This window comes from Crocodylus porosus, unplaced genomic scaffold, assembly GCF_001723895.1.
Source record: "Crocodylus porosus isolate Cpor-Errol unplaced genomic scaffold, CroPor_comp1, whole genome shotgun sequence".
Taxonomy (NCBI): Eukaryota; Metazoa; Chordata; order Crocodylia; family Crocodylidae; genus Crocodylus; species Crocodylus porosus.
In genome coordinates, this window is record NW_017728948.1 from 33,185,985 (window position 1) to 33,204,818 (window position 18,834).

At 41.0% G+C, this 18,834-nt stretch overlaps 1 protein-coding gene across 2 annotated transcripts in view; it reads right to left on the reverse strand.

The window, feature by feature from the left end:
* The window catches only part of PPARGC1A (PPARG coactivator 1 alpha), an 88,667-nt gene that overhangs the window by 26,803 nt on the left and 43,030 nt on the right, over nucleotides 1-18,834 (reverse strand). For both annotated transcript variants that reach the window (XM_019553217.1, XM_019553218.1), the window contains exons 3-7: nucleotides 11,451-11,645; nucleotides 9,720-9,842; nucleotides 8,656-8,860; nucleotides 3,934-3,979; nucleotides 3,752-3,825 (exon numbers count right to left, since the gene is read on the reverse strand). In XM_019553217.1, coding sequence (XP_019408762.1) covers nucleotides 3,752-3,825; nucleotides 3,934-3,979; nucleotides 8,656-8,860; nucleotides 9,720-9,842; nucleotides 11,451-11,645 — 643 coding nt within the window. The remainder of the gene's footprint in view (nucleotides 1-3,751; nucleotides 3,826-3,933; nucleotides 3,980-8,655; nucleotides 8,861-9,719; nucleotides 9,843-11,450; nucleotides 11,646-18,834) is intronic.

Consider the following 18,834-nt stretch of genomic DNA (forward strand, 5'->3'; position numbering starts at 1 on the left):
AAGGGAGTTGCTATTTGTATTAAAATACTTTGTGCTTCAATAGTGTGGGCAGCCCTACAGTTCAGCAGTGAGATCAAGGCAACTGCCATTTAAATTACAATAAATAGTACTAGTTCAGTGCGTTATATGAGCAAAAAGAGCAATGCGGTTACCTGGATATAACTGGGAATTGCCAGGGTCTCTTTCCATACAACTGCTAGGCATTAATCACTATTGCTGTTGTTACTTTTATTACCAAAGTAGGCCCTGATCCTGCAAAGAATTGCTAAATTAGATTGTACAGTTTTTGAGACACAGGCTCTTTCTCATATGTGTTTGTATAGCACAATATGGCCTAGGCACAACTGCCATACAGATAAATAAATTAATAAATGCATCATTTGAAAACAGCAGCATTGAAACTGCCAGCTGGGTCTTTAGTTGTAGCCATGCTGATCTAAGGACACAGGCAGGCCAGGTTCTTTGAGTAGATGTGATATCTTTTATTAGAAAAAACTAAGTAGTTGGAAAAAAGTTCTTTGCAAGCTTATGGGCACAATCACCCTTCTTCAGGCATAGGGAGCCTCTGCTGTTCCAAGATCTCCAGAGCTTTCCAAGAATGAAAGAAGCTAACAGTGTGTCAGGATGTCAGCGAGAACGTAAATAGGTGGAATTAGGAAAACAAAAAGGTAGACAAGGAAGTGGGGGGGAGGAAGCTAAAGGTAAGTAAGGGAGACTCTACAGTAGTAGTTTTCCAAGACCGAAAAGAGGCAGTCTGTGGAAAAAGTAAATTGCTGGAAATTAGGAAGACAAAGGGTAAATAGGAAAGGTTAACAAAGTTTACTGCTTTTTACCATTTTGGATATTGATTATGGTGTCCAGAAAAGAAATGCTGGTGTTATCCCCATGAATCGCACACCATTAGTTATGACATGCCAACCTTCCCTGGAACCTACATGGAAAATCCTCAAACAATTCCAACCCATACTAGAAGAAAACCCATTTCTTAAAGAGGTCTTTCCAGAACCACCCATCCTAGCCTTTAAACAAGCATCGAACCTCACTAGCCTCAACAGCAGAAGCAAACTCCCTATGACCCAAACCATACCTAATGGATCCAGACCATGTCATGACAAGAAAATAAAACCTGCCAACGTATCTCCACCACTCCCACAATAACTATACCCCACAACAGAACCATCACCATTCTTGGATCTTACATCTCCACCTCCAGAAATTTTATACATCTCATCCATTGCACCAAATGCCCTCATGGGGTGACAAGGAACAATCGTAATAAGCTGATAGAGAACAGGTTTAGGTTAGAGACCAGAAGGCAGTATTTTACAGTTAGGGTGGCCAAAATCTGGACCCAACTTCCCAGGGAAGTGGTCCTTGCCCCTACCTTGGGCAAATTCAAGAGGAACCCAACATGCATTCCTGCGTGTGGCAGGGGGTCAGGCTAGATGATCTCTTCAGGTCCCTCCTGACCCTAGCTACTATGAAACAAGAATACCCAATTTCCTGAGGGGCCACATTTCTTACAAGAGAACTGAGCTGATCTCTCAGTTCTAATCTTCAAAGGGAACTTACAAAACACCTTTCGCAGATGACCGTACAAACTTCTCTTCATAAATCTACTGGATACAAACAAATCATGGACTCAATATAGACATTGGATTTATGACACATTACAATCTGCCTAACATCTGATTCACCAGGTACCTGCCAGACCTGACCTTTTACACTCTCCCCCCACCCTGTTCCTCCCTTCCCCTCCTTTTCTACCCTTTGTCTTCCTAATTTCCACCCATTTACTTTCTCACAGACCTTTTCTACCTTGGAGAACTACTATAGCAGAGTCTCTCTTACTTTTTCCCCCCTCGTTCTCTCTCCCCCCTTCCCTTTTCTACCTTTTGTTTTCCTAATTTCTACTGATTCACATTCTCCCTGACATCCTGTCACACTTTTAGCTTCTTTCATTCCTTGGAGATCTCAGAACAGCAAAGGCTCCCTGTGTCTGAAGAAGAGTGATTTAAAAACCTGAAAACTTGCAAAGGTGTTTAAATCACCTTGCAAAGAATGTTTTCCAACTACTCAGCTGGCCTAAAAAAAGATATCACATCTACCCCAAGAACCTGAACTGAAACTGCCAGTCGCTCATTACAGGTGGAATGTTTACATTAAGGCGCTGCTCATTTAAGCTGCTGAGCAATAAAATAAAATCCCATTTCTCCCTCCTGGCTGAACTCCCACCTCCAAAAGAGATTTGGAAGAAGTAGCTCCCACACGATACCAAGCAGAACTCCTGGCAGGCTGCCATTTGTGCTGTTGTATTCAAGAAGCCTACTCCTACTCCCAACTGTTAACATATGGAAGTGAAGTAGTCTCCAGGAAAAAACACCTATAATGTTCCTGTTGAAAGATTTCATCCTATGTTGGTGCTTACCCATATGGACATGCAGCATATTTTTACTTGCCAACTCTGTATCTTGTTGTACAGTGGGCCTATACAGCTTATTTTGTCTGCACATAGAATCAATGGAATGAACTCCAGCTTCCAAGTCTTATGGCACCATTATACATTCTCGAGAAGTTCTCAGTTCTCAGGAAGTGATTTCTTATTCCTGGACATAACCAGAAATAAGCGTGTAGGGTGTTGATTTATTTACTTTTTTTATTAGCAGTGGATAATAGTCTTGAGGAAGTTACCCTTTCACATGTACCTCCTACATGTGTGAGGCCTCTCCCAACTATATAATGGGGATTTGAAATCAATAATCCAAAGGAAGTTCATAATCTAGGCCCAAGCTCCTTATGTAAAACAGCCATTGAGTTCCATACTTATTTAGACCAGCTGAGTATCTACCCTGTAATATTCCCTAAGTTTTTGTAACTCAGCATCTTCTCCATCACACATACTACTGCAAGAAATCTCTCTAGTACATCCCTCAGCCTTTAATGCTGTTGTGTAGGGATAGAATTATCCCACTCTATGGCTATGGTACAACTGCACCCAGCATCTTATGTTCAGTTCTGGGAAGGTCACTACTAGAAAAATAGTGGCAAAATGAAAGGACCTGAGGGGAAAAGTGTAAAAATGACCTAAAATCTAGAATAATGGACTTTTATGGGCAGAGAAAATGAATTAAATGGATCTAGCGTGGTGATGCATAATAAAACTCTATATTTGAAAGGTCTAAACCAAAGAGTAGGAAGAAGAATGGCCAGGGGTAGAATCAAGGGTGCAAAGAGTGTTAATAGCATGAAATGAAGAGAAGGGGGGGGAAAAAAAATCAGTTAAAACTTCCTTTAAGACTGTGGAGCAGCTTCCCAATGGAAGAAGTAGAAATCCTGCTGCTTGGAACATTCAAACCTTGAGTTTGCAAAACACTAACACACACAATCAAGAGCAGTTCCTACACTGGCATGCAAAAAGACTGGCTGACTTAACTTTTCCATATGGAACATCTATTATTCTATGCTGTGGGATTTGTATTTGAAAGATGATGTCCAGCAATACACAAAGCTAAATGGGGATGGAAATGTATGCCTGAGAAATGCTTTCATTCACATTTTTTCAGATATTATGCTCTGCTGTGCAGGTTTGGAATCATACATTTTTAAACATGTTCGTCCCAGGTAACTGGGTAAAACGTCGATGTTAAATTATAGTACAATGCATCTCTCAGAGGCCATGTTAACATCTCACTATACATTTCATATTAAAGTCACATGTACAGAAAAATTGCTAATGTTCCACGACTCTCACCTGCAGTTCCAGAGAGTTCCACACTTAAGGTTTGTTCAATAGTCTTGTTCTCAAATGGGGAACCCTTGGGATCACTGGAAGACAGGGCACATTTATAAAAACAAGCTGAAATGGAGTTGCTGTAGCCAAAATGTATTGAAACCCCTTCCCTTGCATAAACTTTTACACTTCTTAATACTTACTTTGGTGACTCAGGTGTCAAAGGAAGTGATAAACTTGTTGGTTTGGCTGAAGACGGGAAAAAAAGAAACCAATTATGAAATACTTGAAGACTCAGAAAATTTTATTAACATTTTTTGTTTCTATCAGTGCTGGAATTCTACCTGAGCTCAGTAAGGATAAACTCCAGTAGTTTGAGAAAGTACGTCAATATATCTTGTGGATAAATAACAGTAATATTAATCCTGAGCCCTTGCTACTGGCGTACAACACTCCTTTACATTAATTACTATACCTCTGAAACATGACATAAAGCCTCAACACTAGGATCCTTTAAAAAATAAAACACTTTATGTTAAAAATCAGTGAGGAAATAAACAGAATATTCTGTGGAAGTGTTATTTCTCTTACATTTAATTTAGACTACAGTTCACGTTTTATTTGGAAATGAGAGCAGCAGAATAACTACAAAGCAACAGAACGTTATGAATATTCAGTTGATTTTACTTCTACAATATACAATTTTATATACAGCACTGAGAATAGGTCGTTTTTGTGAGGCCAAAACTCAACCAGCTATAATCTAATTTTTTTGCAAATTACTCTGACAAGCTGCAGACATAATCACAGATGGTTAAAATTGGGGTTTAGCTCCCAGTGCTAAAGTCCTGATGTAAATGAACAAAGAGATGTATACAATGTTATTTGTCAATACACCTCTTCCGTAGTTTTCATTTGTTCAAATTATCCTTTTCCACAGCAAACCAATATCTAAAATATTTTTCAGTCTCCCTTAAATTGTGAATTAAAATGTTTAAAAACTAAAGATACTGTCATTTCAAAAGTTTAATTTTCAGAGGTGGTGTTGATATTTAACTGTAGAACATGTGCATCAAGAACAACTATAGGGTAGTTGGTCTACAAATTAATTATTTAAAGCCAACCTTTCCTCTCCAACACTCCTGCACTGCAGATCTTTTATCCAGAATGTCACTATAGTACATTTTGTATTCATTCCAAGCATGGCACTCCCATTGACATAAAAAAATTGTATATGCAAATTGATCATATTTTTTAAGCTCTAGAGAATTTCAAAAAAATTATTTATTTATTTTAAATTAAACTAATCCTCAGGAGTCTGGCATTGTTTTTTTCTTGTTATGAAAGTTAAAGAAGAAAGATCTGGTACTTTCATGCACCTTCTTCAGAAGCCACAGTCAAAGAAAGGTCGTATGCCTGATCCAGTATAGCTGTCATTATGTACAAACTAAAAAGCGTCTATAAGATGAATAGACTTTACTACACATATATGTTCATTATACAAAAAACTGTGCCTAGTAATACTTGCCCAATTATGAATATCTAACTGTAGCTGTAAAGTGGCCATGGGATGCCAAGATTATTTTTAACTTTAATGGCAATGAGTAGAAACTACACCTCAGAGAAGGGCTGCTACTGAATTTAACATAGTAAAAACTACATGGAGCTTACACTCAACATATTTTCTTCTTTGGAAAAAAGCCCTTGAGTTCCACTTGGCTTTTTGAAAGATGAGGTGGAAAAATACAGTGTCATGTACATCTGTGACAGAGATGGGAACAGAACTCAGAATAACTCTTGGGCCACCTCCAGATGATATAGTTGTTGCAGGTTAAAAGTGAGCACCCCACAATTTTTTTGTAACATGCCAGTCATTCAGGCAAGTTATTCCACAGTAAAAATGGCAAGCCAGTAACAAAGATGTCCCACATCTAATACAGAACATCTTTGGGCCTAGTTTCTATCATGGTTTGAAGTGAATGTTTGATGCATTAAAACCCCACTGTGCAGCCCAACCCCTCAACTGCACCTAGGGATGCACCAAGCTACCACTGGCACATATGCTGCCAACAGCACATCACTCATCCTCAGCTGTACATGGCACCAGGTGACCAACACACATGCAGCCAGCTGCACATCAGCTGTAGCTCTAGGAGCTCCCTGACCCACAGGATGTGTGCATGCCATTTTACAGTGCACAACATGAGCAGCTGTGAATTGGGGATCTTCCTGACCCACAGCCACCTGTCCTGTGTCCCTTTAAACTGTTCCTGATCCCCAGCCCACCCACACATGGGTGATTCCAAGCAGCAGCCCGTGAAGGATTGGAATCTGACAAGTTTTATGATAAATCTGAAAAACTGAGTATTCTGCCGTGCATGTGTGGCATGGCAGGACCTGAGAGTTTTGAGATCTGTAATAAAGTTTATCAGAACAAAATTAATGACTGGCTGGGGCCTCAGTTCCATGCTTTGACATTAATTAGATATTTTCATAGTTAGAGTGGTTGGAAGGGACCTGAGCAAATCAAGTCCAACCCCCTGCCATGGGCAGGAAAGAATGGTGGGGTCAAATGTCCCCACTAGGTGATTATCTAGCCTCTTTTTGAAGACCTCCAGGGTAGGAGCCAGTACCACTTCCCTTGGAAGTTGGTTCCAGATCATAGCTGCCCTGACTGCAAAGTACTGCCTCCTGAAATCTAGCTTGAACCTACTCTCAATCAACTTGTGGCCATTAGTCCTAGTTACTCTGGGTACTGCAACTTGTGGCCATTATTCCTAGTTACTCTGGGAACAGGGCCTCTCCCATTCCCCGCTGCTCCCCCCTGGTAACTTTTTAGATGGCCACCAGATCCCCTCTCAGCCTTCTCTAGTGGAGGCTGAACAGTTTCAGGTCCCGTAGCCTCCACTCGTAGGGCCTGCCTTGCTGCCCCCTGACCATACGAGTGGCCCTCTTCTGGACCCTCTCGATGAGAGAGGCCCTCCTCTGGAGCATGCAAGTGGCCCTCCTCTGGACCACATCTCCTCTGAAGTGTGCCGCCCAGAACCGGATGCAGTACTCCAACTAGGACCTGGTTTAAATCGCAATTTTGCAAGAGAACTGCAGTGATGGGGCTGGGGAAAAAAACCCCATCTGGATGCATTTGTTTTTCAAGCTGAAAGCTCCACACTGCTCTTGTCCTTACATTAAATATGGTCTGCTATTTTAAAGATAAAGGAAGCGATTTGGGGCAATACGTGCCTTAAATTAGATCCTTACATAGGGTTCCTCAATAAAGATTAGAAGCCTAATTTTTTTCCCTCTGGAAAATACAGGTTTAAGAGCCTAATTCTGCTCACTGATAGCAATGGAAACACATCTGTATAATACAGCAAAATTCAGCTAAAAATTACATTGCAGGTGGCTGGAGATTAAATTGCAGAAATTCAAGAAAAAGAATCTGGAAAAGGGAATTAAACGTTTACAACTTCATAGCAATAAAGCTAAAGCTACAGCCATCACAAAAACTCCAGTAAACCCCCATAAGCTACAGGAGCCATCAAAGACCTACCTCTCTGGTCAGCTTTTAGGGTCAGTACAGATTATCACACCTCCTGCACTGAATTGCTTCTGCACAGCTGCAGAAGCAAGACCCATATTATCCCTGTACCATCCAGTGCATTTTTGCACAGAAGCAGCTTGCTAAAACCAGCCAGAAGGAGTGGCAGTTGGTATTAAGGAAGCTCTAGGGGCAGTTAGATTTCTTTTCTACAATAAAAATAGTTATGTGAATTTGAAACCTTAATGGGGAAAACCACACTTAGGAGGTCAGAATATATAGCTGGGAGAAGGGAATTAAGGCAGGGAAGGGGGAAATGTATTTTTTAAATATACCTCAAAATGGTCTCAAAATGAGGTTGGGGGAGTTGATTTAAAACTGTCATTTAAAAATATTTCTGTGCCTGCTGCAACACATCAGAGCAGCAATCTTTGGGTCAAATTCTGATTTCACTTACAGCTGAGTAAATTACACTTATTTCAATGGTAATCTTTTGGATTTATATGAATGCAACTGAAAGCAGAATCTGGCCACCTTGGAAGCAGTAGCAGAACATAAGGAAGCATATTTTAAAGTAATAGTAACTTTAAATAAGCTCCCTTTGGGCCCATAAGTTTATAGAGCTTTTCTTTATCTGGGGGAGGAGGAGGAATAGGAAGAAAAGCAAGGAAAATGTCTGCCACGAGAGGGTTTTTAAGGTCTTGCATCTATGCCACAGAAGCCACTTACGATACAGCCCAACTCTTTATACATTGGAGGATATTAAAAGTCAACACAGATGTTTAGTTTTGACCATAAAGAAATTTACAGAGAGAGCAGGGAGAAGCGGGGTAGGGGTCAGGATGGCTTCCAAACTTTCAACTACTTACAAAATAAAAAAAACAAACTGATGTTCTAGCTGTAATAAGAACGTCACATTTACTGCCTTTTCAGTAGCAGCAAGATCACTATTTATTGTCTCTTAAGGAATACATGGCAAGTTAACAATGCCTTCATTTTTACTTTGGTAAAAAAAAGCAGCTCACTAATGAACTGGCTTGCCCAGCTTGTTCAGGGGTATCATTATTTCTTAGTGATACAGTACTCTATATGTAAGCCTGAAGGCTCAGTATCTGTTAATTTTTGAATGTTGGCTAAAATTTTAGGTTTCTTTTCTGGGATTTGTAGGAACTTTTAAAAATTGTCCATAAACTAAAAAAAGTGATGTTTAACTAACCTAACTGTACTGTCTTTTACTTCTCTCTATATCAAGGAACTTCTGAATTTACAGCATAGAGACACTAAGGGAAAGAACAGAAGTAACAGTGTGGGTTTTACTGTTTTCATAGTCATTGCATTCCGGCTTCCTCCCATTAATGCTGCTGCCAAAATTATGTTCCAGGCCTACCTTGCAAATGATGTGCCTGAGAGTGCAGTTGGGGCCTCTTTTTGGAGTTGCATTTGTCTTTGCTGCTGTTCCTGTTCTCCGTCGGTTTGGTCTGAGGAGGGTCATCATTTGTAGTCAGATACTTGAGAAGCTCAGAGCAGGGACGTCTCTGTGGCTTCTGCTGTTGACAAATGCTCTTTGCTTTATTGCTCCATGAATTCTCGGTCTTAAAAACAAGGCATAATAAAAAAAAAAGAAAGCTAAAATTAGAGAACTGAACCCTATCAAAATGGATATAGTTTTCTGAAGAGATGAGATTTTCAATGAAGTGTTCAGTGTAAGTGTAGTAGATCTATGAGCTGTGAATAATTGTTTGCAGAACAAGGAAAGAAAACTCCATTTAAAATTCCTAAATGACATTTATGCAGCTCTTTATTTCATTTCTCCTACATTTCAGTGTTCCTACTCAGCAACATGTAACTAACAAGACCCTACAGCACCTTTACTGTGAACAAGAAAATAAACTGGTTTAAACCTTAATTTGTGGCTGATTACTAGAGCCCAGTATTCACAATTCTCTTAAGTACACCTAAATGCTCCGTTTTCAGTTACAGTGAATGGCAAGACAAACATTGTTTAATACAGCCTGCTAACAGAATTATGTCATTGCCAGCATCCTATCCAATTAATGGCTGATATAGACCTTTTGCTGGGATTCCAGTGCAGTTTTTCTTAAATTAGACAGCTGGTAAAATGGCAACCCTGCATTTTAGAATCACTCAAACATCAGCCCCACAACAAATTTTATTGTATCCCCTATATGTATAAAGTGGGCAAAGAGAAACAAAGGGACTAGCAGCTAATTCTGCTGAAAGCAAAGGCATAAATGAACTACTCACAACATAAAGCAGCTCCAGTGATTTTTTTTGGAACCTAGTCTATAATCTGTTCGTATTTTTTAAAGGAGATGCAGGATGCAAGGCAGATTAAAACTGAACATATACAACTACTGCTTATTTGATTGCTGAAAGGAAAAATGACTTTGTTACATTTTTTAAACCTTGTTACGAAGATTAAGTTTGTACCTTAACAACCACAGGGCTTGTTCTGATCCTGTGATTAGTATTTGCATGGTTTTGTGTGCTGAGACCACTGCATTCATTGTAATTTAGCTGAGTGTTGGCTGGAGCCAGCAAGAGCTTCTTAAGCTACAAACATATCAGGGAAGGGGAGGTGGAGGGGGAAAGAGAAAAGTTATGCATCTTTAAGGATTAAAATAACTTATCTGCATTTTTTGCATAGTTACTTATAATCAGTTACATCGATCTCTCAAGCAGTGTACAATAACATAGAACAAAGTGCTTGATAATCCCCAGAGCACAAAAGTTTGGTTTCCTTCTATTAGTTTGCTGGGGTACTTCCTTGTCCTATACTACAGTAAATTACAAAGCAAAAAGAAATGGTGATTGCTTTGGTTTTCCATCAAGTGAGGAAACTCCTCAACAGAAGACTGGGTAAAATCTTTAAAGTTAAGGATCTGAACTTGTTCCTGCCAAAGCAATGACAGCAGAAGCAGCATCAGATCTTCACACTGTTTTTGCAAAGATACATGATGGGTTTGCGTCATACTTCAAAACTCACTCCAAGTCCACTGACTTCAGTAGAAGTTTTCCATTGGTATCACGGGACACTGAGCTTTGAGTGAGGGTAAGGACTCACATACATTTGGAGGCATTTCAAAAAGGGAACATTTCACAAGGGCAGCACCTGTTGTGTTATTATTGTGACATTTGGACAAGCTAGGAAGGACACAAAGGGCGCGTTCCCATGAGTGGGAACATGTGTTTCCCCGGGGACAAACAGCAACAACACAATATGTGCCGCCGCTACTTGTCCCTGTGGAACAGCTATGCACATGCACTCTGGCATGCGGCACGTTGCTCCAAGTGGGGTAAGGGAGGCTGAGGCTCCCGTTTCAGGTGGCGCACACTGCTGCCACATGCACCACCCCATTTTTTTAGGCATAGGTTTTTTTTACACTGGGATCTCCTGGTGTCAAAAACTCCCCCCACACTGCATGTGTGGCACATGCGGTGTGCGGCACCACAGACAGGTCTGTGACACCGCATACCACACATGCGTGCTCATTTGGACGTGCCCAAATGTAGCAAAACCACTCCAAATTTAAAGTGGGAGTGGTTTTGCTACACTGGTATTGTTCCAGCTTGCCCACATGTAACAATCAGAACATGACAGTTGCTGTCCTTTTGCCCTGTTCCCCTTTCAAAAAAGCTCCAGATGTCCATACCCAGATATATAAATCTCAAAATCAATGATATTTTGCAATTTATACAACAAGACAATGTGTGGGAAGTGTACACCACAACTGTTTGTACTGTGCAAGAATGCTAAAGGTGGAGACTCCCCCTTTGCCCTTCCATTAAGCACCAGGCCCATTAATGGGTATCTCCTTACACATTATTGAAAGTGACTTCTATACATACACTATACTAAAACAACCAAAAAATGAAACCCAAATTAAAAATACTGCTATGACTTAGGTGAATATAATGATAAACAAGTGTCATTCACTAGAACACGAATGTCAAACAATTCCTCTTTGAAACATTTTTAATATAAGCCCTTAATATTAATTCTAAGATTATAGCCACATCTAAGTTATAGCATTTGACTGGATTCTCCTTTGGTTTCAGTCTAAATGAAAAGTCCAAACCTTACTGTGACTACATCATACCCATGCAGCGGGTAGCCAGAGGCACATCCAATTCCTGTTAAACAGTAGGAAGGATTCTTACTAGAGACGGCTCTTCTGCCTCCTGAGCTGGAGGGGTGCCGTCAGGCATTGGTGAAGGGCTAGTATCATTTTCATTGGTCACTTCTCCATCTGTCAGTGCATCAAATGAAGGCAATCCATCCTCATCCACAGGGATACTGTCCAGTGTCTCTGTGAGAACTGCCAGCAAGTTTGCCTCATTCTCTTCATCTATCTTCTGTATGAAGGGAAACATGGAAACAGATAAGAGAGACGTGAGGAATAATGTGCTCAATCGATATATTAAAAATAAGCACCTCAGCAAAACTTACAATAGCAACCTAAAATGACATCTGACAAGATATAATTATTGACAATGACATTACCCATTTCTACATTTGGTGATTTAGTGAGAAGAATCTGTTTCCCTCTGCATTGCATCTTTCCAATTTACTTTTTTCCCTAGTTGTTTTTTTAAAAACAGCAACCCTACTTCCCCATTATTAACAACTATAGTTAAATTATCAGGTAGGGACTGTATTACCGAATGCACCTAAGTTACTGACATCTAATGAAGCAAGCACTGCCCGGGCTGTCTCTTTCTCTCTCTCTTCAGCACTGAGCACCAGTTAATTGACCTGACAAAATTACAAGAATCACAGAATAAGACAGCTAATCAGAAGACCAAAATGTATTACTAGGAGAAATTAGGCAAGTCTTTATCGCGTATGCAGCTAGCGTAATGGACAAATTTCCCTTCCTCACCTCTGAACATTCTTGGTCCAAAAACAAATACAAAAGTCCCCATTTCTAAACATTTTGACATAAGAATAGCAATCAGTGCTCATAATATGAATGGCACACTCTTGGGTTCTTTTTAAACAAATGTATTAGGCAGGTTGCCTTTGAAGTTTGTCCTTTCCAGTAATGTAGTTTGAGTGCTGAATGTAACTATTGTATGCATTTATCTAATTCAGACTGCAATTATAAAAAGCAGATTAATTCCTAATCAGATGTGGCTGTTATGCTAATTTATATTAGATACCTTATTTCAGTAGTAACAGGCCTTGCTTTTGTCAAATCAAGTAAATTTAAATTCCTTTAATTTTTTTTAATGGAAAACATTTCCTAATATCCATTAGTACTTGGTTTTCAATAGCATGCTTGGAAAACATTGCTTCCCAGCACCTTCTGCCCTCCACCCCAAATTTTAAATATTTCATATGTATAGAGATATTGTCACAGCAGTTATTGTTGGGAATCTCGTCTAAGTCATGCTAAAGTCAATGAAAAGACTTCCATTGACTTTAGGGAGTCTTTGATTCAAATCCCACTGAGGCCAACTGGGAGTTTTTCAACTGAATTTAAAGGGAGCTGATTAGGCCCCAATGTACACCATGAAAAAGTAACCTGAGCAAGCACTTTCTAGAGTTTTAACAGTTTAGATGTACAATAACAGTAAGGCACTGAAATATAAAATACCAGGAAGTCCTTAAAATACCTTTCTCCATAAAAAACAGTAAATCCAATAATCCAATAGCAAAATATTGCCAGCTAACCTTTTGGAAGAAAAAGCAGTAATGTGTAGTCTAAGTACATTCACACTGTATACCCGTCTTTGAACAGAGCAGCATTTGAGCAGATTCTTCTTTCAAGAATCTTAAATAAAATAGCTCTGCCCATTGTTTAAGGAGCAACAATTAAGATAAAGCAGAAAGCTTCCTGCCGCTTGCAACAGCAGCTTAGAAGAGAAACTGTATCATGAAAACGAAGAAGACTGAACAATGCTTAGCCACCGAGAAGAAGAATCCTATGTTTAATAGCAGTATCTAGTGAGTCCTGTCATAACAAAACAAACAAGTACACCATCAGCAAGACAGCAGAATCATAAGCGTAAGCATAATTCACCAGTTTAACTCAGTTGTTAACTGAAGGAAAGTGGAAGAAGAGGAGAGATGGAAACCAAGTTTTTGAGTAGAATCCTACTCTAACAAGTTGCACTGTTGTAATAAAGCAGCAAAACAATGGTCCAGATTCTGGCAAAATATTTAAAATCAGTTACTATGGAGAAGTCTTATGCCAGTTAATAGAATGAAAACTTTTCTATCAAGTGTTTAAACTGACTTACAGAAATCTATAGTAGACAGATAACTGCATTCTATACAGCAGTTTGAGAGTCTACCGAGGTGGGGTGAATGCCACTCCTAAGCTCATTACCCCAAGCAATCCCAGTAGCATTCTCCCTGCTTGACCACTAGCTCTGTGGTCCAAATGCCTCTAGGGATTTTCACTGGTATGTTGCTCCTCCACCCACACCCCACCTCCATTCTGTACACAGCAGCCTACCAAACCCACAGCAATGCCCCAAGTGTTACTATTTCTGACCAGGAATGCCGTCTTTAATAATACAATGCTAGAAGAAACCCCGATATTTGCTATTAGCTGTTTAGCTCTCATGCTTTTAAACAGACATTCAAGTGCACTGACATTCAGGAACAAAGTTGAGTGGACACTGGCCCTCATCATAGCAATTTCAATTAGTTTTGTACAAGTTTCAACAATCAAGCACCCCAGAGAAAGCAAAGGATGTGACAAAGAGGACTCTGTTAAACAATTAATGTCACTTTCCATTATTGCTTCAGTCCCAATTTACAGAGCAAATAAATCAGTCACCACAGATGAAGCACACTAGCTGGCTAACACATGTCTGTTCACAAACGACATGGCAGTAGGAACACATTAGTCAGGAAAATGACATTGCAAGATAACCTTTAGAAGGTTTAACTATGCTATTGCTTCTAATTGTCCTAAATTACTGTTTATAAAGAAACATATTTATTAGAGATAGAAGAAAGGGTGTTGAGAGGAGATGGCGACAGTGAGATGGAAGAGCAGATCAACATCTGAGTAATAATCACTGAAGCAACAACTCTCTGGTTCACTATCACAGGCTGAGTCGTAGTGTTGACAGCACTGGGGAGAAGCTATGCAGCAGCCAAATGCAGTAAATTTCACCATTTCAGCCTTCCCACTTATGAGGGTTATTTTTCCATAGCGGCTTCCGACCTACTAATTTAAGAGAGCCTCATCCTGTGAGCTGCTGGGAACCATTTCAATGCACTAAGCACCTTAAATTCCCTGGGTGCACAGAGGGAACCAAGACTGCTCAACACACTACAGGAGGCAGCCAGCAGCAGCCGCTCGCTGACAGGACCCCGTGCGTTCCAAATAGGGTAATGTGAAAACTGTACTGACTTCCTCTTCAGCCAGGAGCTATTAAGTATCAAGAACAACTACTTAAATGGACCGCAGCATACAAGAAGATGGAGCAGTGGATGAGATTGTTTGAGAAATATATGCAAATATGGCATTTTGAAAAATGCCCTGCAATGACTGCTTATCACCGTAACCTGTTAAAGTATTTGCTGCAAGTAGAGATGTGCTCAAAGGTAGACTTGAAAAAAAAAACAGTGCTGACCAGAACATGTCTGGCCCCTGCATGTGTTCATCTCTGGTGGAGCTAGTCATAAATGCAGTCCCTCACCACATTTGAGGTTGTAATCTGGTTTAATTGTCTCTGACAGTGCTGGGTCGGCACCAGGTGGCCTGGGAACATCCCCCTGTGGCCCCACCCATCATCACAGCCATATGGTGGTGAGGGATGGGGGGGGCAATAAATACTGTACAGAAATAAAAATAAGGGGGGAGGAGGGAGGGCTGTACCCAATCTCACAAGGGCACTTCCAGCCCTGAACTTCTGTGAATCTGAGGCCAGAGCAAGGTGTGAGTATACTGCACACGCAGAAGGTTAAGCAATGGCTGTGGCCCCTCTATGTATTTGAGAATTCAATGCAGAAGATCCCCAGGTTATGTAAAATTACCATAGCTCCAATGAATTAATAAAAGCAAGTGATTTGGGGGGGGGGGGGGGGCTGTCCCCAACGTGCTCCTCAGTCACTCATCAACTTCTAAAAAATGTATCCAAATACACTGCAGGAATCAGAGTTTCTATGAATGATTTCTTTTATTGGACCAACTGCACCGTTAGGATAGACTTAGACAAGAATGCTGATGGAGCAGGTTTATTATATTTTATTCTCTAATGTATTATAGAAGCTCAAAACTCAGGTGGGATGGAGACTGAGCTGTCTGTTACTCCTGTGTAGATACTTACGGGATGTACTTCTTCCTGAAAAAAACATTCCATTCTCCAGCAATGTCCTCAGATCAGACTAAATTCAATAGCAATCATCATCACCACCAATCCTGCCGCCTCAGCTCCCTAAATATATACTGGACCATAGTCCACAGTGGTGTAAATACACAAAGCTATTATGGTCAGTGAAGCTCTGTTGGTTTACATGGGCCAGATACATTTCTAATCATTTTTCAGATTTTTTCCCAATGCTACCAGCAAATCCAACATGCTGCAATCTGGCTGTTTTCAGAATCATAATTTGCAAGGCCTGATTTTATTCTACATCAAATATGGAAATCAGCTAATGAAAGATGACAATGCTGAAATATTTTGTTCGTATGGATAATCTGAATGACAAATTATTGGCCTGTCATAATTCTGATTCTCCCCCCCCACTGGGAGCCTGACAGCATGCTCATGGTCACCCTGCCAAAGCTGCTGAGCATTGGGTTAAACTCCCCTCTATGCAGCATGGGTGAGGCTGCAGCTGGAGTACTGCATTCAGTTTTGGGCACGGCACTTTCAGAGGGATGTGGAAAACCTTGAGAGGGTCCAGAAGAGGACTACTCAGATGGTTAGGGGCTTGGAGGTAAGGTCCCACGAGGAAAGACTGAGGGACCTAGATCTCTTCAGCCTCCACAAGAGAAGGCTGAGAGGATATCTAGTGGCCATCTACAAATTCATTGTGGGGGACAGCAAGGAATAGGCGATGCCTTGTTCATCAGGGCACCCCCTGGAGTTGCTAGGAACAACAGCCATAAACTCACAAAAAGCAAATTTAGGTTAGACATCAGGAAGAACTTCCTTACCAGAATCTGGAATGGGCTTTCAAGGGAGGTGGTGCTCTCCCCGACGTTGGGGGTCTTTAAGAGGAGACTGGACAAGCACCTGGCTGGGGTTGTCTGGCCCTAGCACTCTTTCCTGCCCAGTGCAGAGGGTCAGACTCAATGATTTACTAAGGTCTCTTCCAACCCTAAACATCTATGAACCTTTCAAAGGGAAGCCCTGAAACATCCCTGGATCATGGGGGCTGCTGGTCCCCGGTTTTCAACTTGCCAGTGCAGGAGCAGCCTGAGAACATGTTCATAATGCACTGGTAAGTAAAAAGAATAGAACTGAGATGTGATCCTTGATCCTAAAATCATGCCTCTTTCTGTGTGGTGCCACTAAAGGAATGTGTGTCAGGGGCCTTAGGCTGCTGACAAGCTAAGATAAGATCAGATCTCTTAATAGCAATTCACCAATAACAAAATATTTGTCTTCTCTAGAATCTTCTGGCTAAGAATCTTCTAGTGGTCTACAAATATTTACATATTAAGACAGAACTTTCAAAAACACGCGAGTGATTTAGGAACATGTCAGGAATTTTCAGTAGGTTTAAACGGGTAAGCAACGTTTTTTGGTCAGAGTGCTGAAAAAACCACAATGTCTACCTTAGCACGTGCGGGAGTGCCAGCATGCCAGAAAAACAAAATGGGTGGGGGGAGGGTACATGGTAGGACACACTGCATATTAGTATATTTAATAATCATAAATGTTGCCTTTCTTTTTGTGTATTCCTTTTTTGTTGCATGTTGCAATGAGAGAGAAAAAAAGAGACAAACGAGGGGGGGGAAGGAGAGGAGAAGACAGCAGAGAGAGAACCAGACACACGCACACAGAGAACCATGTGCACAAACACAGAGAACCAGAACACACCCATAACAGACATATGCATACACACATCCAGAACCAGGCGTGTGCACACAGAGATGCACAGGACCAGACAGAGGCAGACAAACACACAGAACCAGATGTGTGGGCACACGGAGCCGGGCTCCTGGGACACTGGACAAAGTCCTCTCCGAGGCTCGTGTGTACCTGCCGGTACGCAGCTAATGCCGGAGCCCAGAGCAGATGTTTGTAGCCTCCCAGCTGCAGCCAGCCCAGGGTCTGGGTAAATGCCACCAACCACGGCAGGGCTTGCAGCTGCCCAGCCACCTGCTGGGAGCAGCCTGAGCTTCATGGCTAGCAGCAGCTGCCTAGAGCCTAGGCCGGCAGTGACGTGCTAAGCAAAACGGCCTCGTGCCGTGCTCAGTACACATGCCGGGGGTTGCGGACCCCTGGATTAAGCAGTACTGGCTTAGGCCAGAACAAAATTAATGATGACAGGTGCTATCTTAAATGTTTAAATAGGTAATAATGTGAGATTTGATGCATCTAGGGAGAGAAACAAGTGTTTTAATGTTATATTATATTTGGCTTGTTTTATGGACTTAAGATTTTTGCATAGTCCTACAATGAAAAGCAACATGAAGCAAATACAGCACAATGTTTTCAAGGCCTGTTAGTCTAGTCCCCAAAAGACATTGCTATAATTGAAAAGTTTAAAATCTGGTGTTATCAAAAAGGTTTTTTCCTCTTTGTAAATACAGGAACAATCACACTTCTTGCTTGCCCCTAGTTCAAAGAGCATCTAAATCTAAAACTGATAGTGCCATTTATGATCCTTACACCCAGTTACCTTCACCACGTTAGTGTAGTCTGTTTACAATATGGGTTGGAAAGCATATTCTCTACCCTTTTCATGACAGAAGCAACAGCTTTGCCTGAACTGGGTTTCTGGAAACATATTCCTTATGTGCCAGTAAATACTGCTGGAGATTTACAACACATGCTAGAAGAGACTGGACCCAGAAAAGAACACAGAACTTGCTCTTCCAGAGAGAAATCTAGAAACTGGAGTCAGGCACTAGATTCCTTCCAGCAGTGCATTGGAAGACTTGGACTACTCAAAACAGAAGTCAAGGCAAAAAAAAACAGTCTACCTTCTGAACGTGGCACTGCCTAGCCCCTCTTCTGAACTCAGGCACCTGTCAGCAGTCTTCCATGCATTTGGGTTTTATTGCTGAAAGATTGCTGAAAGCAAAATATCAAACAGGCCTGAAACCATGGACCAGAATCCAGGACTTTTCCCTCCCAAGCTAGTGGTCTGATCACTCTGCTACAGAACAAAACTGTTCTTTTTCTGGAGTTCCCAAAGTGGCATTTCTTTCCGCACAAATGGCAACGCTCCAAAAGAAAGGATAGAGACGCCTAGTCGGGACTTGCACAGAACCAGAACTACGGAACTTCACAGTCTAACACTCAGGTATCTGGTGAGTTTAAATATCTCCAGGCTAGGCATAAGGTTAGTGGAGTGTTTTTGGACTTTATTTTGTATTTAGGTGGAATTCAGGCAATTAAATCC